The 27,901-nt window shown below is 38.2% G+C and overlaps 1 protein-coding gene across 1 annotated transcript in view; it reads right to left on the reverse strand.

Annotated features, from left to right (window-relative positions):
* Positions 1 to 27,901, reverse strand: part of SYNE1 (spectrin repeat containing, nuclear envelope 1) — a gene marked incomplete at its 5' end in the record, with an annotated part of 158,814 nt that overhangs the window by 16,325 nt on the left and 114,588 nt on the right. Inside the window, 13 exons of the mRNA XM_009869161.1 lie at positions 2,283 to 2,616; positions 3,430 to 3,621; positions 4,346 to 4,483; positions 4,923 to 5,105; positions 8,227 to 8,377; positions 10,564 to 10,751; positions 13,996 to 14,158; positions 21,053 to 21,219; positions 21,713 to 21,871; positions 23,765 to 23,920; positions 24,649 to 24,774; positions 26,240 to 26,434; positions 27,137 to 27,378. Coding sequence (XP_009867463.1) covers positions 2,283 to 2,616; positions 3,430 to 3,621; positions 4,346 to 4,483; positions 4,923 to 5,105; positions 8,227 to 8,377; positions 10,564 to 10,751; positions 13,996 to 14,158; positions 21,053 to 21,219; positions 21,713 to 21,871; positions 23,765 to 23,920; positions 24,649 to 24,774; positions 26,240 to 26,434; positions 27,137 to 27,378 — 2,394 coding nt within the window. The remainder of the gene's footprint in view (positions 1 to 2,282; positions 2,617 to 3,429; positions 3,622 to 4,345; positions 4,484 to 4,922; positions 5,106 to 8,226; positions 8,378 to 10,563; positions 10,752 to 13,995; positions 14,159 to 21,052; positions 21,220 to 21,712; positions 21,872 to 23,764; positions 23,921 to 24,648; positions 24,775 to 26,239; positions 26,435 to 27,136; positions 27,379 to 27,901) is intronic.

Genomic DNA, 27,901 nt, shown 5'->3' on the forward strand with positions numbered 1-27,901 from the left:
TGTTTTCTCAAAATCCACAGATGACTGAATGTCTTGAAGGGCCTACAAGAAGTAGTGCATAACTAACTTAGCAACTACAATAAGGGGGAAACTCTATAGTATTTTTTCAATTAAGTGTTGACAAAAATTATGCCTAACATATCTGCAAGACTGTATTATTTATCTGAGCTGTCTGGAACACATATCAATGTTTCAGAAGCAGGACTAACTTATTTTCTTTGCAGAGGTCAGCTGAATTCTGTGATGTGAATTAGCTACAATCAATTCTAACTTGAATTCTAATCTGAAGCCTAGAGGACCACATGAGAGCCCTCTTATCCATATTCTATCATTATGCCCGATTTCCATCTGTTTATAAAGACAGTTTGAATTTATTCATAAAGACAATTAAAAACATGCATTGAGAATAGGAACCTTCTGTGCACCTAATTACAGAAAATGGAGCCTCTTAGATAGTTCATCATTCTTATTCAAAACACTGCCTCGCCCCAAACGCACAGTGCTCAATATCACTTTTCTGTCACTCTTTCAAAACTTCCACAGGTCAGAAAACTGCACACATTTTTCTGTATGCATCCTTAATCAATCATAATAATATTATTTCACTTATTTGGGGAAAAAATAAAAATGGACAGTGAACCTGAGTCTGCACCACAGATGGTGTGATTTAAAATGTTTTCTATTTCAAATTTGCAATAAAGTCACTATTTTAAAAGACAAAAACTGTGAAATCATGACAGAAGGTACTTGAAAGTGCAGCTACTTCCTCTGAGAGGGTCATCTAACAAATGAAACGGTTCATTTTTTTTAATAAAAATGCAACATGGAAAAAAATAATATTCCCATATAAAAGACTAAGATAAAGACATTGGACTACAGTATTTCACTTTAGCATTGTTATCACACAAAACAACTAATTTGAAATTTTTTACCTAAATAACAATCTAAGCTGTGGTTGTGTTAATAAAATGAGTACAAAACTAAACAATTAGGTTTTGTTATATACATCTTTTCCTTCTGCTTTAACCTCGTAGAAACAAAGGTTATGTCTCTGCTCAGACATGAAAAATTATTATGTCTCATTGAGGGACTCCAGAGAATAAAGACCAGATTAAGCTACCGATCAGTTTAGTTGAGTTAGCTGAGGTGGGAGGGCCAATGCTTTAAATATCATTGCTTCATCCATGCACTTAATAATATCTTTAAGCGCAGTAGTAAAGCAGGATATTTTTACACTAAATGCCAATGCTGCCATGTAAGAAATATTTATCTTGTAAGTTGTGAAAAGTATAGCAGATGCTAAGAGAAGAGAAAGAAGTTATGCTTGCACACTGTGGTATTTGTATCTGGCTATCCTCAGTTTTTTTTGATGCCTACCAGAGATATTTTTGAGTGCGTTTTCTGTGAGTGCTACATAGGCCTCAAGAGTTTCAGGGATCTCTACATCTGAAAAAATAAAAGCACAGTCTAAGTTGACAGCTTAGCAATGGCTGCCTCCTTACAGCAGGAGTCTTTATCATGAAATGGAATGCGTAAGCGGTTCCAATAGCAAACATCGTTTCTGGAGACCAAGATGAAGACTGAAATGCAGGGAGCCTGCTACAAAGTCTGTTAATATCCAGGCAAACCTGACTCTTTTCAGAGCAGTGACCTGGAAAGCAAAAGACAGCCACAAGATCAAGAGTACAATATACGACTATATCTTCCCCCAGAACTGGCTGCGTTCGGGCACTTTCAGTCATTAAGATTTATAACACAAAGCACACACACTTAGGATTTCCAGCATCACTGGAGAGTGAGACCCTAGATCCCACCTCAGGCTAAACACTCAGTTGCTGGAGTCTTGCCTGGGTAAGAGCTGAGTTAATTTACTTGAGCACTTGATGATTTTTTCTGCAGATCTCCCCCACAGCATCTCTCCATCAGTTTGTTCTGCATTTCTTGCCATATCCGGTATAGTTTCTTCTAGTCAGAATAACTTAGGATGCATTGCTGTTACAGATGACATAGCCCATCTGGCAGGCCACAAGCACAGAGACACAGCCAATTCCCTGTCATATCATATAAATGTCTTTGCGATTTTCCAAGGCTGTAGTCATCCAGGAATCTCCATTACTGTGTCTAAGGCCAGAAGGCCACTGGGATCACTTAGGGAAAGCTATTTAAAATCTTCAGGGGCTATTTAAAATACTTTTCCATATGCATCTTGAACCAGCAATCATACATATAACATTTGCTTCGTTTTACTACGAGAGAGCAGGACACACAATCTGCCACCATACCTGTTATACCAGCTGCTCCTCTCAGGTAGAAGTCCTTCTCTTGTCCTCCATCTTCTTCCTCGGAGTGCAGAGCCTGTGAAACAGCTGTCTCCAGGTCCCTGCTAAGGTCATAGTCATGATCCCACTCCAGGGGAATGGAATCCACGCTTGCAGGGGTGTCCCGTCCTGATCGCTCACTTCTCACCGGCTGGGAAAGAGGCAGCGAAAGGTTGGAAGAGGGGTGCGGGGAGAGGACGCTGTCCGCAGATTTGTCATGCCAGTGTATGTCAGAGAGATCTGCTGATTCATCCAGATCCACCTCTCTGTCAGAGAGGTCATGTTCATCATCTGTCAGCTAGAAGCATAATGAAAACAGAACTCATCAATGAAATGCGCAGAGACATCGCATGGTCAGCCTGGATCAGTGAAATAAAGTACCATCAGACAACAGTCACACGGGTTTTTCTTTTTGCATTCTTTTGCACTTCTCTTTCATTATTTTAAGGTGCACTAAAAACACAAAGGAAAAAAAAAATTCAAAATGTCAGCTCATTTTAATTACCTAAGGCACCATACAGTCTCACATCAGCCATATGTCTCCAGACTTTTTATTGATGCCACTGTAAGGCAGAATCAAGCAATAGGAAGCATAAGTGATCTTTATTGTGACCACTACTCTCGTTATATTCTTTCACATTTTGAAAGCCCTGGGGTTTTCTCCTTCCCTTCAGGAGGATTTGAGCTACAAAAAATCATTTTGCTCTCACTTATTCAGCTGTGTGTTCAGTTCTGGAGCCAAATTTCTGTCTCTTCTGATGGGAAGAATCATGAAACCATCTGACAGGGCAGGGAGATTATCTTATTACCAGTACCATGCTGCTATCCCCATTAATATACTTCTATAAATCTCCAACTTTAATGGATTTTTGTGATGATTTACAAAAACTCCAGATTTGTTGAGTTTGCTCTTTGAACAGGATATAAATAGCACATAATGAAGGGAAGCAGATGGTCAGGGTTGTAACAAAATTAAACCACAGGACTTCCGGAAAGTTACAGAGGTTTCATGTTAGCTCATGTCAACATTTTTCACTCTCCTCATTCTCACACTTGTAAAACCAATCAAACAACAAATTAAACAAATACATATGTATGTAAGTATACACACAGGAAGGCGGATGAGTTTCTTGTGATAGCGCTCCACGCGTCCAAAGACCTCCTGACAGTAACGACGTAGCTCATCTAGTTCTTCTTCAATGACAGCTGCATCTATGGGCTCGCTTTTCTCAATGAGCTGCTCACCCTGCACAATTATCTGCTCAATTTTGTTGTTGTTAAGTGAAATTTCTTGCTGGAAAGCCTGTATAAAAGAAAAGCCCATGCTTTATCAATGAAATCAACATTACAATGACCTAAGTTCTTATGGAGGCAAGCCTGAAAGAGTTTTTCAGCAAGAGTGGTGTGGGTAACAAACAGGGATCATCTCAAATATTCTAGCATGAGGAACAATGAGCAATTAAATCTCGCATTCCTGTCTTTCTAGCCAAAAACAGTGAGACTTCATGGTTTACCATCTCATTCCTCACTTGTTGTATTTGGAAAGAACGTTCTTCTCTAAACAAGCTATGCCCATGACCAAATGTCTCGAATGAACACAGATGTTAAATCTAACGCACTGGAATTTTGGATAACATAACATTTGATATTTTTCTCTCCAAATGATGATTCTTCTGATGAAGAAACGGTTGAGAAATGTAACAATTTTTAGCTGTCAGCAATAATGTAGACTTGACATTAATATTTTTTATTGACATTTCCTCTTTTGATTAGGAAATGGAGACTATCACTCTCTTTTTTTATTTTCCCAAAAATTTCACAGTGCAAAGATCCTCCACCCTGGCAGAAAAGTACATATTGAATCCTGACACAGTTCATAACTTCGGAGGCCTGAAGTGTCTGCCTCCAAGTAAGGGACTGTATCAGGTTGTGGTTTTGCATATTGTTTCTTAAAATTCTTTTCCCACCACAAATGTTTTTCTCTCTTCTCTCATCCCTCCTCCTGTTCTCATTCAATCATTTGTTACCTTAAGTTGCTTTATCTTTGCTTGAACGTCACACTCTGAGAAATGCTCAATGTTGGTCAACTGCAAGTCCATCTCCGTTAGCCATACCAAGATGCTATCACGTGCTGTCTCAAACTCTTCACGCTGGCCAATAAAATGCTGGGAGGTGGAAAATGGAGTGGCATGAAATGACCAAACATACAAAACCCCCCAACATTAGTGGTTCTCTGAAGAAATAGCTTTCATGCCCCTCAAATATAACCTTAACTCAGGACATCTTCTTCATTCATTTCCTACATGTTTTCTAAGTTTCCTTTTCAGTAACATCATCTACAGCTGCAATTACCTGACCTAAGAAAGCTAACTTCTATGAAGGAGGGTGATGTTTGAGATCGCCAAGCACTCCCCTACAGACTTCATGCCTTGGTTACCTCAAACAAAGAGAACTGATAAGCTCCCTTCCTCTTCCAAAGGTAGAAATCAGAACACCATGCAAATCAAAAACACTGTGCAAACCCATTAAACTGGAAGCTTCTGGAGTACCCCTGATTCATAAGTTCAGTAGTGAAACTGAAGGGCTTAAAAATGGAAAAAATACTTTTAGCCTGCGCAGGATGGAGGTAACCCGCTTTTGTAAGTTGTCCCATCGCTGGTTCCCCTCATGAACCATCTGCTTGAGGCTGCTGGCAGAGTCAGTACGGTTCTCTCGGGCCAGGCGGCGATATTGTTTATTGATCAGTTCCAGCTGTGTCAGACTTTCATGCACTTGTCTCTGGAAGGCCTAAAGTAATATGAACAAAAGACATTACCAGGGTTTTGATTATTCAAATAAAGATACATATGTAAGTACCTTTATTTTCACTCTACTTCTGAACTCTGACTTCAGTTAGCTCGTAGACTTCACTATGGATGCAGACATCTATTCAGGTCTATCCTATTGAAAGGCTGCCTTCTGATCAAAATGAGCAAAAAAAAGAAAAATGTCCACAAAACTGGCACAGTTCACTGATTAAGAAATTGCACCATCAATAGCAAAATCAACACAGAAAAAGGGACTCCCCTTTCTACTCAATTATATGCTTTTGAATTTGAGAATAGAAACACAAACAATGAATGTGAAATATTATTTTTTAAAACGAACAGAAATCCAAGATTCCTATGGCTTCATCAGATTTCCTTACACATACTGAATTTGTGGAAACGCAAACATCAAAGAGATCTGAGCAACTGTTTATTCTCAGTTTTACCGAAAATATTAAAAAATATTATCGAGGGAATCATCTCTTCATCTTCAGTATACTGGCATAAAAGTACCAACTTAAGCCCAGGCAAGTGTCTGCATCATGTACTTTCAGTGCCTCCCCTGCTGCCGCAGCCACCCAGCTGGAGAGCAGAAACAGTACAGGAGTTGGCCCATGAGTTTCAGATTGTGACTAGCAATCACAAAGCAAGTTGGAGAAAGCACCTTATAGGGAGTTAACTGAATTAATTCTTTCAAAAATAAAATAGATGAATAAATTTAAAAAAACTACTCATTTTATCTTGTCACAGAAACAGAACAGCAATCAAGGGAAGACTTAAAAACAGACTACACCACCTCTCTTTTGAATACAAGTAGGTTTTGTCTCCCATTGTAGTTCTACATGCTTACTTTTTGATATTCCTCTCAGCGCAAACAACAAGTTGATCTCTCTTAAAACTAGACCCAACCCTTACTAAGGACTAGAGAAGTGTCATAGGTAATACATTTCTGTGCAGAAACTTTAAAATTTATTAACACCTGAGATTTCTTCATAAACAATACACACTGTTCATATTGTACCAGTCAAAGTTAAAATTGAAATAAGCACGTTTCTGCTGTTGTACTAGAGACAAAAGTAAAGAAGCTGGCTTGCAAAAAAAGATTAAAAAAACAACTGTAGAGTCCTTTCAGTAGAAGTATTCTCTTCATTAAATGGCCATCAAATTGGTAGGGGACAACCAACAAGGATTAAATGGGCTTGCAGCTGGAGTGAAATGCTCAGTAGAACTGAATTCACTTAGAATTGTACAAGGAGATAATTCTCATATCAGAGGCACAAATTTGACCGTGTTTACTAGGATCATGAAACTTAAAAGCATGCAGTTGTTTCACCTGTTACCAAGCCTTGTCCAGCAAAAGAACAGCTGTGTATCTGTCTTCCATTTTTTCAGCTTAGCTACACAAGAATTCATCTGTTGCATTCCTTCCTGTAACCTCTTTTCATTTCTCCATAAACTACTGGAGACGAAGGAGTTTGATTTTGTACAGTGAAGTCAGTGAGAGCCATCTTTTCATCTTAAAGGAACTTAAAGGATCTTACACAGTTTGCTGTGCGATTTTTGTTTGGTGGGGTTTTTTTTAATTCAGCTGCAAACATGGAGGGGGAAAAGATTTTTTTTTTTTTTAAATCTACCTTAAGTAAAACGTACACATGGCTGACTTTATACTGACTTCACAGTGAAGCTACTGAATTCTACTGAAATTGAACACCACAACTCTTGTCACTTGAATTACTGGTTTCCGGTAGGTGTAGAAACTAGGTGCTCAGGAAAAAGAGGTGGGAAGCAAACAAACCAGAAAGAACCAGACTGCAGGGACAGAAGGATTCTGGAGAGGCTGCTAATCTGTTCTCTCTGCAGCTAGTTCCTGATGACACTCTGTAGACAGTAAAAATTCCACAAGTCTACAGGAGAAGGAAGGTCATCAAAACGCTGATGTTCAGTGAAAGAGACTTTGGGCAAAGTCAAATCAGCTGTATAAACCAAATAGCCAAGATATTTCTCGTACTATTTCTCATACAGAGACTCACTAAACAAGAGATTTAGATCCTGCTCACTGAAATAAGGGGCATTGAGAAAGATATTCGAGATCTGAGACAGAGTACTTGTGTCCATTTTTATATTATGACAACCTGCCTCACCATAATAAAGTCTGGCGACTTTTTTTGTTTAACAACAAAACCTGGCCAGTACATTCAGAAATGCGAATGTCAATTTTAAAACTTGAATCAGTGTTTCACACTTTATGTTTCTGAATTAATTGTTAAACCAAGATATATTAACTGGTCTTAGATGTTTAAAATTTGCGTTTCTTCTTCACAGCGAAAATTTTACAGCACCTGTTTAAAAAATTGCCAGACTATTTGTCCTCTTTCTTCAGAAATATTTTCTTTACTCATCTTGATATACTCCTTGCAAATATGAAACTGAGCAACAGATTTTCTCCCATGACTCGTCACATAACGTGTGTGTGCTTTGCACACAGGTAAAAACTCCACTGTAATTATGAGACAAGCCATCAAATAGTATAGTAGACACAACGGAGTTACAGAACAAGCTCTTAAGCACTGACTTAACTTCTAAGTCACGGGGGACACCATGTGGACATAAAACAATACTTGCACGAACATGAATTTCAGGTATAAGGATCTAAAATGGGATATCATACATTGTATGAAACAGGAAAAAAAGTTCAGAGGTCTGGTTTCAGAGAGATACAGAAAGAAGAGGAGGGATAATATCAAAGCAAAAGCTAAAACATACAGCACTGGAAGAGGTACTTGTTGAGTTGAGATTTATAAATACTCTAGAGCACCCACTAACTGAAGACATTAAAAATCTTCAGAAATAAAAAAGGTAAGAAACCTAACTTTGGTGAATACACAACAAGTGAGAGTTAATTGATTTATCAGCATTTTCAGTTGCCACCTTCCACTGTTCTTTCATCTTAGAAACCTGCCACTCAAGGCAGCTACAAAATCATCAACTCCACTATATTAATAGAGTGTCTCTGTTGAGTGACTTGTGTATGGGAAGGAAGAACAACAGCTGTCTGCTGTAATGTGATAAGTAGATATTAAATTTCGACTATTATAAATCACCTCAAATTTCTTCAGTTCTTCCTTAGCAACCGTGTAAAGTACACCCGAGGAGCTCGGGAAAGCAGCTGTCCTCTCAGCAACTTTTAGCCAGTCTTCAAACCTAGAGTAGTCATCTAAAAATTTTTGCCATAGCCGCCACGTCTCTTCAATTCTGCAATAGAGAACAGAAAATTAAGGAATGTTCATGCTGAAGGCTATTTGACCTACAGAACCTTACGTAATCATTTACAACAGCAAACTCATGCTGCACCAGACATTAACTGGCTTTTAATCTAACCCAGACAGTCAGGCTGATAAACAGACCACAGGGAACGCTGGCTCATTCCAGATTGAGCTAGAATAAGATAGTGGCATTTTTTTTCCATGCATCTAGTTTTGGAATCAGTATAAAAAGAAAGTTGTAAGTATGCAATAAGAGTTCTAAAAATACAAGCATATGGCTAAATAACTTTTGAAATACAGTCCCAGTGTAGGCACCTAAGCCGGTATTTGAGAGATTAGAAATTCCACACTACCTTCAGCCGCAGAACTTTTTCTTACAGAATACTAAAAATGTTGCAGCATATATTTTTAAGTTTTCAGTCATTATTCTGCATTGCAAAGGGACACAAACATGATTGGTTTTGCATTCACCAACAAGTAGTAACATTGTATCTCTCAATATACAGGATAAACCTTTTTATTTTTTAAAAAAAGTTAAAAGTTATTCCAATGTTTAAAAAACCACACAATTTTACTTCAATTGAATATGTAAAAACAGTGTCTGACTCTTAATCCTGAAACTAAATTTCCTTAATACTAAGATACTAGAATCCCAAGAATTTAAACACCTCTTCTTTCAAGATAAAGAGGTCTTTTTTGGACAGGCTGTATTACAGAAGACCTTTGTTTTTATATACAGAATACATCTTTACCAAATTGTGGATATGCATGTCTGAAAAGGACCTTATCCATGTAAAACTTGTGCTTTGTTGATGATTATGTGGTTTAATCTGAAGTTTGGCATCTGGAAAGTTGCTTTTTAACATGAGTAACTGTTTCCAGTACAATAAATACCAATTGCTCAGTTAACTTACTGGTACAAATCTACTACTAGGATAATGTCTGCATTGCAAGAAAGTAAAACAGAATTCAATTCATTGTTGCACATTAACTCAAAATAGAAGTAATTTGGTGGACACAAAGGTATGAAGAGCCTGTATATTTTCAAGACAGGCTGTGTCAAAGAACTTGCAATCTGTATTTATATATATACATATACACTATACAGGAATTAGCATGGCAACAGCATTAAGTTACTTAAAGTTAGCAATTTGTGGATATAGAGCAGCAACTTCAAAGCGACATTATTTTTTTGCGTAAAAAAAAAAGAAAACCTTTACTAAATACATTAAGAACATCCCACAAAACCAAAGATGATACAAAGTTCAACTGAGCATTTTGGAAAGTCATAAACTTTACTCAGAGTTCCCGATACGACTGTGTAAATATCACAGAAATCAGATTCATAACTTAAAAACAAACAGAAAAGATCTTCACAAACACAGGAGTTCAAACAGTTAAACATGTATTACTACTGGTCAGCACAGAGTATAAAGCATTGGCCCAATCCAGCCTTCATCATTATGGCTATCAAAATTACCCATGCTATCCTAGATGGGAAGTAGAAAACAACGATTCTTGTGGCTATCCTGGGCATGCAGTGCACCGGTGGGCTGAGCTTACACAGTAAACCGGACCGCTGTCAAGATGCCCAGGCCCTACGGCGCACACCTGGCCAGCAAAGCTAAGGTGGGCTGATGAGGACGTTCCAGAGGAGCATTCTGTCCTAAAATTCTTCCAAATATACTAAATCAGACATAAGAGAAACTGTTGAGGAACATCAGGTGCATGAAAATCCTAACACCTGGAATAACAGTCCATGCATTTGATTATAAATTTCCACATCAGTCTTAGTAGTTCTAGGGTAAAATTAAATGTTATAACTCTCCCCTTTAGGTCATATTTTCTAAACCTCTTGGAGTCACTGCTAGTAAGTTTTCTCTCATTCCTCTCCCATCACTTCTACAAAATGGGACATAAGACTTAATTCAATCAAAGGCCTTGTGAGCAAAATTTGGTAACTCATATCTGTACTTTGTATAAAAGCATATACATCTAACCCCAAATTCCTTTTTTTTCTCCTCACAGCATAACAGCTATTGGCTTTTGTTCAGTGTATGTATCTTCTTCTCCCCGCTCCACCCTTTTCTTTGGTACTGCAACCTATAACATACATCCCATCCTGTATTTGTGCCTATGGAAGGAAACACGAATTTCTATGCATTTTAGACTTACTTGAGTCGCCTTTCCATTGACATTGCACAAATGTTCCTCCACCTTCTGTCCAGATTGCGCGTAGCCTGCTGGATAGAGTCACACTCTGCTTCTGTGGCACAAGCATCGCAATCATGAAGAAGCACTTCACACAGATTGAGGACAGATGCCACCCCAGTGCTGTGTTTCTCTATGTCCCTCTGAAGTTCCTGCAGGTGAAGAAATTAATTCTTAAGAGAAACTGCAAATCTTGCATAAATACAAATGCATTCCTCTTCTTATTTAAAAAAAAAAAAGTAGTTTGCAAACAGGAGAAAAACATCCAGTGAATACTGATTAAGGCTGGACTTGATGATCTCAGAGGTTTTTTCCAACCTCAACAATTCTGTGATTCTGTGAATACTGACTAAGATACTGCATCTGTGCAAGTGCTGCTGCAATGCTATCAATGAGGCCAGGAGAATCCAGCAGGATTCTTTTCCAGGCACTACGAGTACCAAACCACCACATGGGACAAACGGCCAGAGCTCTGCATGCTCAGTTGAGCATCCTTCACATACATTTAAACAGCATCACCAGTAAATGGTGGTATTATTCCCAGTCCTTTCCCACTACTGCAGAGAATGCAAAGCAGAAATTAGTAAGAGAAGTACGACAAGAAAATACGTTCTTATCTACTGCAAGGATTTGGTGTAGGTACCCTTTGTGAACCTTCTCTTCCCCAGGTGAGCTAGCTGAAAAGTGGTATGTTTGACATGGAGATTGGCAGCAGTACCTGTTGAACAGTGCACCTCTAGTACAAAGTTTTTTTCCTTTAACTTTTCAATTTTGTAGCATTCTCATTGGAAATGGAACAGGAAAATTTAGGACAGCTAAAGAAAATGCACTTACACAGTCTTAGCACTTATATGTGATCAGTACTATTTCTTCTGCTAATAGAACAATGAGAGTTGTGGAAGTTAATTTAGAAGAACAGGAACTTGGCAGCTTTAGGATGAGTAGAGATAAACTGATCTTTACAATTTCGCTAGTGAAGTCAAAGGGAAATACAGCGTCAACCTACTGTGTCTACATACATTAAAGGTCCAACTAGAGGAAATTTTCTTACAACTTGCAATATGACATTCTGAAAATACCCTCCAGCAGGAAATGAGATCTAATGCAGAATCTAAAACCAGCTTGTATCACCTATCTGATTTGGTTGCTCATGATAACTGGAGTTGGACTCAGAGAAGTAATCTATTTCCTCTTCTCATCTATGAAACAGAAGGCTATTTTGTAAACATACACATGAGACCATCAAGTGGAAAATCACAAAGTTTTCTTCCTCAGCGCTGGCCCTTTCATTTTCACTTGTCCGGAAAATATTCTCATCGTGATGTCCAAGTGCTTATTCTTCTTTCTATCCATCCTGAAATGTTACACAAGGGTGGATACTATAAACAGATGCAACGCTCTATGAAGCACACACTCCAGGCAGCTATGAGCCTTGAGGTTAAGCAAGTTCAGGTAATGCAATCTCTTCTCTGCTGTTTTGAGTAGAGCAGCAGTGAGAACTGCCAGTTGCTGGTCTTGATTTAGCCTTTGGGTTAGTTCACAAAGCAGCATCACTTTTATGCACTGCTGTTACCAACATACAGCTTTTTTTTTCCCTTTATCAACCCAGAAGCAAACACTATTTTTTCCACATTTCAAGTGGTAGCAAATTGAGAAAATAATCGAACAACTAATCCTTGTAATGTAGTTTGCAACTCTAGGAAAATATTACAGTGAAGTTATGCTACCTCCACCAGGCTATCTCTAATTTCACTACAGAGAAAAGTCATCTGCAAAGCTGATTCTTGGCTGAAAGAGATGCTGAGAACTAGACAACTGAGTTACAGAAATGGAATTTGTCCCTTCTTTTTCACAGCGTAATACTTCTAGCATGAATCTCTATATGAACAACCAGTAGCAGTATGAGCAGGTAAGATAACATGAACTCAGTGGAAGATCAAACATAGAAAAACATCAGGTCATTAAGAGAGGAAGATGGATTAAATACCTGAAAAGATAGCCAATGTACTAGCCTACTGAGATGTGGTGGATATAGCCTCCAACTAATAAAAATACCAGTTGCCATACATTGAGGGTGGGTGTTTTTAAAAAAAATATTATTATAACCAAGGCTTGCAGTGTTATCAGATCAAATCACCATCAAGTTTACAAACATGGAATCATCCCAGGATAAGGTTCACATCTATCTCTCCTCTTTGGAGTTCCAGTCGAGCCACTCACACTTCTACAAGTATCACCGCACACTGTCTCTGCGAGGGGATCACCACAAGTAAACAGAAGGCAGAGATACAGCAGGGTGTGTGCCCAGAGAAAGTCCCATAAGAAGTGGTTGTAACATACTGTGGGACATCTGTACAAGGATGCTAGTAAAGTAATCTAAAGTATCTACTTTGTTGATAGCAATGTTTAGCCCTGCCCAGCACATTATTGTCTTAGAAACACCACTCGTTAGCAACACTTGTATGTAACAAATTATTATCCCCATGTAAATGACATATAGAATATTAATAAGAAATTCTGCGCAGCTATAGAGCCAATCAGCTGGGGAGCCAGTAAAAACTTTCTGGGTGTTCTTGGGTCTCACACTTGGCTTAGAAGAGCAAAATGCCAGTTCGTACACTTCATAAATGAATTATCTTTCTCCTCTAGAGAAAGAACTCAGGAGAGTATCTAAGTCATCTCTAGTGAGGCACCAGAAAGGTATTTTTGCTAATAAATAATGAACAGGAACAAAACAGAACAACAGTCCTCCTCAGAGATGTGCTTCTAGGTAAAACTGCACTGGACAGTGAAGTGGAACAGGAAAGAGAAAGTACATTAAAACTTCTTAGAAGTAACATTAGTTTTAATGCCACAAACTGACTTAAGAGTTTTCTATGTTGACTATTTTTTTTCTAGCACTGCATAAAGGCTTTGTGTGCTAACAAACCAACCAGTTTTAACTTCATATGTATAGCTCATGCATATCTGCATGCAAAGTGATTCCCAAACAAGCTGTAAAATAAAACCAAGTTAGAATGGTTGCAAAAAATAGTCATTTTCAAGCATGTGCAAAATTTGCAGAGTCTAATAGGTGTCAGTTTCACTTCTGGGAACAGACAATTCAAACAAACAAAAACCACAAACCCCAAAGAGAAAACTATTGCAATAACTCGTTCAGGTTACATCTCTTGGTGCCTTACCTTTCTCAGAAACGTCAATCAGGTCCTGGTGGATTCGATGTCAAAGCCAGCAGAAGGCTCTATAAGTGACACAGTAAGTACCACTTGCCTTGGTATTTAAACACTTCTTTGCCTCATGCCCTCTCAGCACTTAGTCAGGTATGGGCAAGCCCATAGACACTAAATTTGGTTCTTCCCATGTCACTGTGCACCCAGTAAGTGTGTAGTATTTTACCTGTTGTTCATTTAGCTTCCTTTGTATTTCCTCTGAGTCACAAGTTTCATAGACGATAGGTTTAGACAACTCTGACTCAATGTGTGCAAGCCAAGATCTCAGGCTGCTCATGTTTTTATCCAGCTGCTGCACTGCAACGAGGGTCTCCTTCAACTTCTTTACCCTGTAAAGAAAAAGAAACAGTTGCATAAGTACAACCTGAAGGAGATTTTCCAAAGTATGTGTTTCAGGAAGTTTTCAGAGAAGCTTAACTTAGTTGAGAAGATCTGTTCTGAAGTCTTCCTTTATTATATAATCAAAGTATATTACATGTGCAAACAGTCCTGAGTTCGTAGTTTCTGGTTAAGAAAAATCAAAAGCTTACTAATATCAGACAACATTTTCAAAACTTCTGTACCTTTTTCAGATGAGTTAAATACTTGTTAAGAAAGAAAAACACACCCCAAAACCCCTAAAGCATCTAAGTAATTTAGTTGTGTACTTGACCAACAGATGACAAAAGTTCTTCTTAGACTACAAATAATTTCTCCATTTAAATAGTGCTGGTGGTGGAGTGCACTGAATGAACACATCATGGAATGGTTTGGGTTGGAAGGTACCTTTAAGGATCATCTAGTCCAAACTCCCCTGCAGTGAGCAGGGACATCTGCAACTAGATCAGGTTGCTCACAGCCACATCCAGCCTGACCTTGAATATTTCCAGGGACACGGCATCTATGACCTCTCTGGGCAACCTGTTCCAGTGTGAAGACTTGTCCTTGAATAAATAAGTTCTAGAGAGAGAAATCCAGCTTAGAACTTAGTGGGAATTTCAGAATCCCAAGGGCTGCCTTAAGTTGTTCTTTGTCTTGATGGACTACTTCACATTTAAACAGATGAAACTGTAGTGTAACTGCACAGTGATTTCTAAGTAGTATTCTTCCTGAGATCCTGACCCTGCAACAACAATGGCCAGGAAAAATTAAATAGTCGCTTGTTTTTTTTGTTTTTATTCAAGGGAACATTAAGCTTAGAGAGTGATGAAAATTTGACTAAATCTTCATGCTATCTTGATATTTTTTCCTTCATCCTGTTTCAACTGCAAAAATGTCTGCTGGTAATTCCATCCTTCCTATCTCCAAGTTACATAACATACATTAGTGGATTCTGAAACTGTTTCTAAGCTTTGGTTTTTTCTTTCTGTTTATGTAGTACCACAAACAATTTTGAGTAACATTCTCTTTTATGCTTCTATTGCTCTTCCACTTAAGTGATTCAATATGAGAAAGCTTTAAGAGATGAGTGCAGCTGGGAATAGACTGACTAAATTGGGTTGAAAAATACAAGATTGCCAGATTCACCAAATAAACAAAATGCCACCTGATTATCCTAAAATCCAAACAGCGCAATTAAATTTTTTTTCCATAATACTAACAAGCTAATTTATTAAGTGTTTCCATATCTAAAGCAGTAGTTGCAGCTGACCATTAAGAGTCTAACATGGATGTCCTTTTCTTACCAAACAGAAATGCACTGATCTTAGTGTTAACTTATGAAACTTAAATCTCTCAAATCTTTGTTTCTTTCTAGCCCTCTGTCTAGATCACAGATGGTCAAACTGCGCCTCTTTAGCACCAAACATATGCTTAAGAACAGTTCAAATGCATCTTCTTTGCCAGAGCCTCATGATCAACAGCTGCAGGGTTCTGAAAAAAATACCCTGGCAACTGAAAAAAAAATAAATCTGTGTAATCCGAAAAACTGGCTATGAAGAAACTGAAGTCAACAAAACAGAGCTGAAAGACTGCCCAGTGTCTATGATCAACTTATCCCGAAACAGCTGTATGTTTAGACTTGAAGAGATACTAGAAGAACAACCAATCTCTGGGAGTACCATCTCCTCTGCACCTATGGCTGTACATAACGGTGCCTTGTGGGCCTGGACCAATTGAAATGTGCTCATGAGGGGAGCGAGAAGGTTGGTTATCAATCTCTGGAACTCACATTAACTGACATTAACTGAGTGAAATCCTGCCCATTTTCTGCATACATTTTAAAGGCTGGGTGCCTCTGATCCTTTGCAGACATGTTGGAATGAGAAAGGGAACAACGAGTCATGTCAGCTCTGTGTAGAAGCAAAGTCACTCTATCATTGGCAAGCTCAAGCAGTGATCCAGGCTTTTCTTATTTGCAACTCTACGGTATCCCAACCTCTGTGCTGGATTTTATTTATATTTTGCCTGCAACACCTGCTAAAGGGCCCATCACTCAGAAAGTGCCCTTTTTGTGTCAAGTAGACTGCATGGGAATACAACTTCCCCCGAGCAAAAAACAACACCAGCCCACATAGAGCTATTTTAAGTCACATGACCTAAGTTACTCAGTAGATAAAAAGGAAAAAAAAAAGCATGACATACTAAAAGAACACTCCAATCAAATACAAAACCTAACGCTAAACCTGCCCTCCTGTCAAATGGCTGCAATTCCCCGCACCTAAATTTCAGAAGTTAAAAAAAAAGAACAAAAAAAAGGACAACTCCCTTCCTGTATGCTGCTACATTTACTGTTAACACTGTTCTTTTTTTTTTGTACTGAGTCTAACATAACAGGCTCCTTGCCTATGGCACAAATAGAAACAAATAAACAAGTGCTTCTTGGAATACACTGAGGTCACTTTTTTGACTGAATTGCTATATAAAGTGTTTTGCCCCTAGCTACTCTGAAAACATAGCTGTGAAGAAATAATAGATGTAATCCATTGTGTCTAGTTTTCCTTCGGAATTTTAGCAGGCAAGATGCCTATGCTCTTCATCTCACTGAATACCGTGCCTGTGTATAAATAAATAGATAATATGTGTGCAACAAAAATCTCTCTTAAAAATGTAACTACTCAAAATCCAATCTCTCCACGCTAATGGTGAGGCCTGAAATCTCATGAAATTAAAAGCCCAGTTTAGAGACAAAGGTGAAATTATAAACATTCAAGTATGTGGAATCCCTAGCTAACTGTAATTTTGACCTTTTGAGTTGTCATTTACAAGATTATGTTTAAATGGCTAATTATTCCAATACTCGTCTCATGTTTTTGTTGCTGCACTATACATGCTACTGCAAGAGACTTGAGATAACTCCTCTCCTTGGTAATGAAAATTTCTGCATTGAAACCAAATTGTTGGACCCATGACATAGTTCTTTTAAAGGCTGTACACGCACACACATCAGTCTTGCTACAAGTTAAGACCCTCAGAAAGGAAAATACTGCAGAATTCAACTGATTGTTTTTACAGTTTACTGATGAAAAATCATCTGGAAATTTGAATGTGCTTACGATGCTTACATTCCTGCGTTCCAATGACTGTACCTTGGTTATCACAAGAAAGTAGTAACTACAAAACGTCTATTTTACATTAAGAAAAGGCAGCGGGAGAACAACTTGGAGCTGAAATAAAGCACAAATACCCTTAAATCAACTAGTCCTAAATTAGCCTTAGATTCCACTTAAACCTAAACAGGAAGAACCTTGTAAATACATAACAGTACATCATATAGAACTCATAGTGACTGTGTTAGTCATTTAGACAGCTGGTTACTAATATTATAACAGCAACATGAAAAAAATCAGTACGAGCCTGTTAGCTAAGCCTGTAGAAAGCCAGTAATGAGCAGATTTCTTTTTAAAAAAAAGAAATAGACTTGGAACCATAGTTCCAAGTTTCAAGAAACACTCTAGGAAATAGTGGAAAATATTACACTATTAAAATAATTTTTTAAAAATCATTTAAAAAATAATCTTTTATTTGTTGTCCAAAGAACAGTACTGCTGCGTACTAGGACACTGGTACTGCCAGTTGTATTTGCTCTTCAGATCACAGTTTCCTGTTTCAAAGAGTAAATTTCTACAACACTGAACAATAGCAAAAAAATCTAGAGAAGATAAAGTGAAGAGAGAAAAAGAGAAGCTGAATCAAAAATCCAAGATGATATAGGCTGATTTCAATTATTACATGCAGTGATGAAACAGTCACTGATATGTGAGGACAGACCAGCTTCATTAAATCTGAAATCCCTGCTTTACAGCCTCTGTCCTTCTCTGCCTCTAGCTTGTAGCCATGCCCCTTTGATGACACAAACAGTGAGCAGACAAATACAAAGTCTGCTTTCCTTCATGTGTGTACATGCTCTTGTATTTAAAAACAGCAGTAAAAACAGCCTACAGTTTCTTTCAGACACCTAAGGGATTTTACTAGTTCTAAGTCCATATTAGTAACAAAAAAAAATATTCTGGGATCCAAAAGTATTAGTTGCAAAAGAAAGTAAGTCATTATCACTGTCAACTATTTCTGGAAACTGCAAAAAACCAGTAATTTCTAGCTAAGGTAGCGATTTCTAAATATCAGTATTTCAATTAGATTCCCAGCAAGCCAAGACTTCAGTAAGAACCGTATCAACCAAAAGCAAACAAAAATAGCTGCCTGCCTTGTGATATCACAATTACAGTCTGGGAGATCTGAATCCACACTGCCGTCCTCCGCCATCCTCACAGCACGCAAGTCCTCTGCCACCACCATGAAATTTTCCAGAATTAAAAAGAAGAACTTCCACTCCAAAAGCCTGCAAACGCTGTGCTTTGGGCGGGGGGAGGAAATTGGACACACTTCTCTTTGCTGGTGAGTACTGTACAGAAAACGTTGCATGCCAAACAAATGCTAGCAGCCGTTGCCTGATAACATGAGACTGAATGGTGACAAGTGGTCATGTTTCTAAATAAAACCTGCATTCATCAACATGTGCCAGCCTTGATCTCCAGGAATGTGGACCATGAGTGCTAGGGGAAGGGGTGAAAACACATACAGTAAAGACTTCTGCACAAAGCCTGAGCAGTTGCAGCAATAGCACTGCTTCCTGCAGAGGGCTGACATATCAGAAAAATTCATCTCAAAGGATGAAAATGTTCTAGAAGGCCAGAAGCAGAAGCCTCTTATACAGAGACATGGCTACCTTTCTGTAGCTATCTTGTCTGCAGTTATAAATCTCCTCAGAATGCAGAAACAATTTAAAAAAAAACAGAACAGAATGTGAGAAAGGGGTTTTTACAGGTGAATGGAGAAGTTCCACCGCCCAGCATAAAATCAACAGGTGAAGGATTTATGCTGGCCACATATTTCCATACTATGCTACTAAAGCATTTTCATAAAGCACTTTCTATTCATTCACAGTTTTAAGAAACAAAACACTAAGAAAAATGCTCCAGGCAAGGGATGACTGTACGTTTACAGAAAAGCATGCAGGCTCTAATAATTTATTAATTCTGCCAGGGATTATTTTATTCTCAACATCAGAACAATTAATCTGCATTTCCAAGCTGCATGCAGCCAAAATCATGTTATATGATACATTCCAAAATGCAAAATATCCTATCAGGAACACATGCCAATATATATTATCATATGCTAAAGAGCCTCTGAAGCCTTCTAAAAATTATCTTTGGGAATGCAAACGCCCAGAGGGAATTAGACATCAATACAAGTACTTTGTACACACATTAGCCAATGACTTGGGCTTTAATTGCTACCAGCCTAAGCTACAGCTGAACTAGCAAAATTTCCACAACCTAGCATCAGACCTCTCCATTTACTTCCAAAGATCAGCAATGCAACATTCATACTTTGTGGAGGTCTTTTTCATTTCAGTAAGCACTGGAATGGAAAGGGTTATACGTTTAATTGCATACAATAATGCTGAGCATGCTAATTGAGAAGGGTAAGTGAAGTGATCTGGAAATAAAAGCAAATAAATATTTTACATAAATTAGTTCAAAACTAGGACTGCACATGATAACAGAATGAGAAGGTTTAAATGTACAATATTGCAGTTTATATCGCCCCACCCCAAGAACACCACAGAAGCCTAAACCCTTACCTGTCCCTATAGGGGACACCAACCTCTAATACTGAACAGACAACACAGATCTTTTGAGGATGTATTTTGCAGTTCTTGTCACCATTCAGTCTCATGTTATCATGTTTGACTAGAAACCCCCTGAAGGTGTTATTTCACCATTTTTCCGAGTTGGTGTTTCAGAAGACAAACACAAAAATATGGCAAATATACTTTTTGTTCAGCAACTGGTGATGTATCACAGGCTTTGAAAACATCAGTCTCCTCAACCATAATGCACCACTTCCTTACTTAATTGTTCTGCAAGAAATATACAGTGTTCGTTACTTTAAAATTGATCACTATAGAAGGAGCTGGAGCCACCAGAATGCTCCTACTTATGCCAAATTTACTTGCTTCCACGCTTACAGATTCCAGAGCAGGAATCATAAGAAAAAAGGTACAGATGAAAAAAAGACAACAAAACTAAACAAACTTCTTTGCTGCTAAAAGGACTTAAGTATTAGTAATTCATATGTGCTTACATCACAGAAATGTAAAGTATATGCACACTTTATGAAGTACAAAACTGTGGCAAATTTATTGTTGGTAATGGGAGGGTGGTTGTAGCATGCTCAACATACTACTCAACAGAAAGTATTGAACCAAGTAAACCTGTTTCTTCACATATCAAACAACAATCGCTTATTTCCTTAAGTTATGAAAATGGCTGTTATATTTTTGATCTTGACTAGAAAGAATCTTTAAGCCCAATGTTCATATGTCTACCCACAGTTACTCTTCTCCATCAGTGAAAAAATAATCAGGCAAAACTCCTAAGATTTAGTTCTGAAACTGCTCTACTTGAAATTCAAAACTACAAATGCACTGTTTTCATCCCTCTAACAAGAACTTTTTGGACCCAGTTTTAAGCACTCATCTGAAATAAGATAGTACTGGAGCAAGGCTCACTAAATCTGACCGCAAGTGATCCTGTGTTGTTCTAGCAAATACTGTTTTGAATTGACTCTTGGAGAAATGTCAGGTACTGAAAAGTAAACTACTAAAGTGATTTTCACAGAAATGCATTGATAGTTAAGGAATAAACTCATTTCACAATGAATGATGAAAAGGCAGACAATAAAAAATATTTTAAATTCATGACATCCTGTATATTAATCTGTCCCTTGTAGCACTTTACCTGGCTGCAATAAGATCTAGAAGATGTTGCCACCTGTCACTGATCTTGCCAAGCTTGTACTCAATCTCGGATGCCTTACTCTCATGGCTGGCTTTAGCAAGTCGCTCTCCCATTTGCTGGAGTTGTATTTTGTTGTTCTGGGCTACAGAAATTTCCTCTTGGTAATCCTGGACAATAAAGAGCAACCAGAAGTGAGGGTACTTACTCTGAATACACTCTGTTCTACACTACTAAAAGAATCAAACAAAAATACAAGTGATTGTTATTTTTTTGGTGATTGGTAGAGTGGAGAGACAACCTCTTAACTATTAGATGTATAAACATGAACAGCTTTGTCAGAAGAATGAAAAAAACCACAACTAACAACACATGATGCTTTCTATAAATAAATCTGCTATAGTTAAACCCATCACAAACAATTCCGATTGGACACTTAGTAAAGCATTCAGACATCTCTGACTTTACATTCACTTAACTTTCTGATATCCTCAAGGAAATGCTGTGTAGTGAGAGAATAACACAAACACAGTCTTACTGGAACTTAAAAACATCAGTGTAAGGTAAAATCTCCATTTCAGCTAATTCACTATTATCTTTGCAACACAAAAAAAATAAGCAGTTAAAGAACAGTATGTAAGTGTACATCCACTGCACTATTACCTTTTTAAGTTTCTCAATCATTTCTTCTATGAGGATGTCGCCATTTTGAGAAACCTTACTTTCCATTTGTGTCAGCCACTCACAAAGCTCCTTGTTCTTCTCACTGAAGACAGCCCACTCATTCAGCCTCTCACTAACTTGTTGTCGACGTAAGGAGACCTGAAAACATTTGCAGTGAGTAAGTAAAAACAAAATGGTAAATGCATTTAAGAGATGCTTGAAACACTTTATGCCTCAGTGTGAACTCCTTTGGCCCTGCAAAAGCGTTCCAGCCACTTTCTTGCCGTTAAAACAAACTGGAGTTTTACTGCAAATTCTTTGTGTGACTCTCTGACTTTAGAGGTAAGTGTTAATCTTGGGTTTCCTGTTAGCTACATCCTATGCATAGTGAGAGGCAGCCAAGCGTTACGCTCAGTAGCCTGTCAATATCTTGTTTTAAGTCTCTAATCCAAAAGTTTCATTAGAAGACACAAAATAAATTTTCTTACAATTTTGTGCTCACTCATGAAATCTTATAAAGTATACTTTCTTTTTAGTCTAAGATATTAAATAAAGAAGGAAGATATAAATGCTTGACTTAAATCAAAGATATGCTATATTTTGCATAAGCATTTCTCTGCTTGAGTCCCAGCACACTCATTTCATAGACGACTATTTCTCCTGTATGGGCATGACACTCTGACAGATTCCGAAGGACTGAGAGGTGTGCCCTGAGAGGAAAGAACAGGCATAACACATCTAACAGGCAAATGCCATAGTTAATACAGGAAGAAAGAAAACATTGCTATGTACAAGAAATTGCTATAGCAGGGTAGCATCTCAGACCATGAAGAAGAGACAAAGATGGACACTGAAACTGAAAATAGCAGCAGTGTGAGCAGCATAAACACCTCTCCAGTTTCAGACATTTGTACAACTACTTACTTCCTCCCCATCGTAATCTGCACTGTTTCTGACTTTGCATCAGCCTTGCAGCTGACAAGATGAAGACTGCATCTGTTCTTTCATAAACAGAAGTGATGTGCTTTTTAACTACCGTGTTAGGTTTAACAGGGGCATACGTGTGATCTCACATTTCCTTTTTGTGGTTCTAAACTTGATGGCAGCTTTCCAGAAATAAGCAACAGTTGAAAAAAGTGTTCCACTAGGTTACATCCTGAAACACTCAGTACACACAAAACTAAGATAAAACTTCTTTACTCGGCTCCCTCCTTTACCTTAAATATACATGCAGTGACTATACCATCGTTTATATGTATCTACATCGGTTGATTCAAAAGCAACTAACTCATAACAAGTTCTGGACTGTTAACTGTGAGGCATTCCTCCTGCTTTGGGGATGTTTTTGAAGCCTTCACAGTACCTTACCTGAGGTAACTATTTCAAAGTTAGCCCCAGTATACCCGAACTGCCATCTCTACTGAACCACAGAAACAACATTAAGATAATCACCTAACATTCTATGATTCTATGAAAAGGTGGATGAGAGAGACTCTGCTACTTGAGCTTCTAAAGGCAAAAGGGACACAAGAAACACACTAATAGCATGTTGCATCTGAAAGATTAAACAATAACTCTTCAACTCATCTTGCAGCCTATCAAGCCATCCTCAGACTAAGAGGAATGCAGACACCAATGTCTGAAGGAGTAGAAGCTATCAGCAGAACTGAAGGTACAATACACTAATGTTGAGGGGGGAGGGGACACCCTTCCCAAGCACAGCTCCTCCACCAAAGCACAGTAAACTGTCTTACTTCTGTGCTTTCCCCAGTCAGCCATGCCACAGTCCCACAGCCTGACAATTTTGTTGGTTTTTTCAAGGCTGCTTAAATATGACTTCACAGCCATAACAAAGCTTGAGAGATCTAGAAACACTATCAGTATTTAAAGGCAGGATTTCAACAAGATGTCTTCCCTAACTGAGCAAGACCTTCAGGCTGAATCTGAGCATGCCTACACGCATCTTTTGTAAAAGCTGCTGCGTGCATTCGTTTTTTCTCCCAACACTTTTGCAGGCTGCATACCCACGAAAGGGCTTGGTACTGTACTTGCCTGGTGGCACAGCTCCTCCCACTGTCTGTGCAGAAGCTCGATGCGCTCACTGAGGATGGAGATATCATCTGCGCTGATGTACACAGACAGGGTCTCCTTCAGCAGAGAGAGGTGTGCAAGGTCATCTGTCCACCCTTCAATGGCGTTCTCTAACTCCTTAAAAGAAGCGCACAAGGGAAAAGGACCAGTTTGCTAACTAATGAAAATTCGAATGGGTTGAAGCACGAAAACAAGCATTGTTATCCTAGCATCTGAGCGGACTCACCATTTCAACCAGACTGTTTCAGCTCTGCTTAAAAGATAAACACCAACTCCACATATGCCAATATTTTCAAGGTTATGAGAGAGGCAACTCCCCAATAGAGAATGGTATGTCAGCCTTGCAAAAAGCAGTCACGAACTAATATACTACTCAAATCTCTCTAAAGTTCAAAGGTATTTGACAGTTCCAACTACTGGTTTGGACTTGTCAGTATTGAAAATATTTTTAAGCATAAAAAGTTTATTTATAGCATAAAAGTGTTATCTTAGATCACCTACAGTAATCTTGCCTAGAATAAAAAAACACTAAACCAAGTTTAGTTTAAATTTGAAGTTAGAATTTCTACAATAAAAACACACTGGTATCTTGTGTTTCTGCAGTACTTTTCAGACTCAGTTCAGATCTCACTTTGATGAGCTCTATATTCACCCTGCAGGATTTGCATTATAGTGAGATCACTCAAGTATTATGCTGGGCAAACGTCACGTTGATAGCTCCTTGTCACAGGGCTGGCTGACTGGTTTGCACAGTCAATAACGTGAAGCCTATTAACACTGGAAGAGGTTACTGCCCAAAGGCAGGCAAAGATGAGGCAATAGTCAACAGAGAACAAGTGCTTTACCTTGCAACGAATCTGCTCTGCATGCAACTCATCATGGTGTTCCGGCAAAGGCTGAGAAAGCTTTTTTTTAAATGATCTTAGCTTCTCCAGGGAATCTCCTATGCCCTTCTCAGATTTTTCCCAGTCCTGAAGGCAGAATGTTTATTAGACTTCAATTTAGATCTGGATTACACTTATGTCAGTTGATTTGCCTAACTAACCACTAAACAGTGAGAACTCTTTCATAATAATAGCATGCCCTGAAATACCACTCTAAATACTACTCGTAGTCTCAGAACTTGAGTTATAGGAACAACTGTGTCAATTTTTTTGTGTGTAGGTCTCTCTAAGTAGAAATACACAAGTCAAGGCCTCCTGTTACTACACTGTTGTCTAGATCCAACCCCATCCTTTCAGAAAAGGTTCCCTCCACTTCCTTTATTCAGCTTTAGTGTCTGTGTACTTTTCAAAAATTTAAGTTTGTCCAATACAGTCAAACCGTACCATGGTAATATGACCTTATATGACAATTGTCTGTGATATTCTCAATGCAACACATAGTCGTCTAGAATATATACTTGTATTTCCCACTTGGTAAGAAGACTACTAAAAAGTCATGTATTTAAGATCAAGATAGCGTAACGTAATGAAGACTTAATATCTATGAGACAATTTATGCAATTTCCATGGTAATTTCCCTACTTCTTCATCTTCAAGCACTAAGTTCCATATTTTCATTGAGACAAAATACCACAGAACCTTTGGTCTCTCTAGGTAACAGTTTTCATGACTAAAATTTCCTCACTTAATTCCCTAACCTGCAGCTGAAGTACGAGGAGCAAGGCTCGAAAGAAGAATGAAAATTTACTTATTGGAATGTTTCCAAAATAATATTTCGTTGTCTCACACTGCTTTGCTTGTTGCTATTTCAAAACAACACTAAAGTATCTGTAATTCTGTCAGACCTCTGAAACTATTCTAAAAGCACTTGTATTCTACTAGCACACACCAGTCCTCCATAGAATGAGTAAAACGGAAAAAGAAACAGAGCAAATTTAAATTCCAGCCTATCATCTTCACTACTTGAAGTAAAGTTGGCAGGCATTCTGGACATTGCTTACATGAAAATCAAGTTCAAAGCTCCCTTCTCCAAGATCACAGTAGTTTATCTGAACTAGCAAATACTCAAGACACTGGAAAGAAACAGAGACTACTACATTGCTAGACAGATCTTGATACTGGCATGTAGAGGGAATAAGGCAGGTCTAATTTTCAATACAGTGTGCATAAAAATTAATTAGCATTGCGCAAAATCAAGTACATTTTTGCTCTATGTTGAAAATAGGACTGGTTGGAATATCCTTTACTGGCAGTGTTCAGGAAATCCCAGTTAAAAGATACCAACTAACCTACAAGCCTACTGTGAAGCATTACCTAGCATTATCTCTGAAACTCCTAATTTCAGAGGTAGTGAAATGAAATCATGAGCTCATGTAGTGTATGTGCAATTCCTGTATTCGTGCTTATCCCCTGAGGACACTTCTCTTTAGAAGTATTCACAGTGAGACACCCTGAACTTGCTGTAAAAGTACAGAAGTAACCCCACACTTACCTTCAGTAGCAAAGTAAGCCGTTTCTTTTGTTGCTCCAGGCGGGTGCTAGCTATCTTCCAGCGCTCTTGAATTTCGGTAAGCTCTGCTTGCAGGGCTGCCTCAGATTCACTGTCAGCGGAGAGCAGCAGTTGCTTCCCAGCTTCCACAGTGAGGATATAACTCCCTTGCTGCCTTAGAAGAACTTTCTCTCTAAGCTGAAATTATTGAGTTTTCTGTCAGACTTGTCTTTTTAATTACAGTTAGCAAATCAATATAATTTATTCTTCAAGTCTATATTTTAATTAATTGCATACCTTGATTTAAGCATGAGCTACTGCCCAAATGCTTTACCCTAAAATTTTGACAACCATTTACTGCAGCAGACCTTTAGAAAATTTCTCCAGGGAGATAAAGACACGAAAGACTTCTTTCTCCCCATTAAGATCAGTATCTCAATTGCTCTTAAAGAAAAATAGTGCCTCTAGAGTCCATTATGCTTATAAGCTTTATTATTTTTGAAGACACCAAGTTGCTAAATAGATACTGTTAACCTCACATGAAACAGACACTCAAGGTATCCTTTTTTATTAGCGAGAATATATTCCTCAAACAGGACATGACTGTTTTTTTCACAAAAGTTTCAGAGGGATATTAGCTACAGAGAAAACCAGAAGCAAACAAGACTCAAGAGAGAGGACCCAGTAAGTTCTCCATTATTTGTTCTTTATGAACTCCAACTTTGTTTCCATTGCACTGCTGCTTCTGAGGCTATGCCAGTTCCAAAGAACTAACATTCGATATTGCTTTCTGCAAAGCAGACAGTCTGAATCTAATATGTTTTAAAGAATGTTTTAAGTGATGAAGACAGTAAGAAAGGCAAGGATTTCTTTCTCTTTCTTCAAACACACTGGACATACCTGCACTTCGTCCAGCAGTCCTCTGGCTTGCTGCAGCGGGATAGGAACGTTTTCCAGACCACTCACTGGCTGACAGGATATTTCCACCAGCCACTTGCGCAGCTTCTCTACCATCTCCCTATAGCGTTGCCACTGATGAATCTGGCTGTCAATAATACCCCTTCTCTGCTGTATCCGGCGAATTACTCCTTGCCATTGAGTACTTAGAAGAGCCAGCTTCAGATTAAATTCATCCCTATTATAAACAGATAAACAAACAAAAATGCACAATAACCTTCATACTTTGATCTATTTGTTTATTAAAATAATCTGAAAGGAAAAAGAAGATGTATTTTGGCTGTTGATTATGAAACACTAGGAGAAAAACACTGAAGTGTCATGTTAGTTGACTGAGGATGAGAATTTCACACTTCATGTGCTGAGAAAATCAAAGGGCTCCAAGTCTTCAGACCTTGAAAACCCCAAATCTTTAGCCTACGAAACTCTTCTACCTTCTACCAGAAACACAAAGAAAATTGCCAGGTTTTGCCCATTCAGATTATCCAATTCATAGTAAATCATTGTGATTTCACAGTTCACTCCCAGATTTACTAGTGAACGTTGTCTTATTTAAGAACTGTCTAATTAATAGCTTAACCACAGCGATGGTAATGTCTACCTCAGAAGATCATGATCTGAACGCTGACATCTGCTACCTTCTCAGTTAGGAAGTCCCCTAGTCTAAGTATTACTTCACATAAGCAGCAGGAGCAAAATCACAGGAAT

This window comes from Apaloderma vittatum, unplaced genomic scaffold, assembly GCF_000703405.1.
Source record: "Apaloderma vittatum isolate BGI_N311 unplaced genomic scaffold, ASM70340v1 scaffold8415, whole genome shotgun sequence".
Classification (NCBI taxonomy): Eukaryota; Metazoa; Chordata; class Aves; order Trogoniformes; family Trogonidae; genus Apaloderma; species Apaloderma vittatum.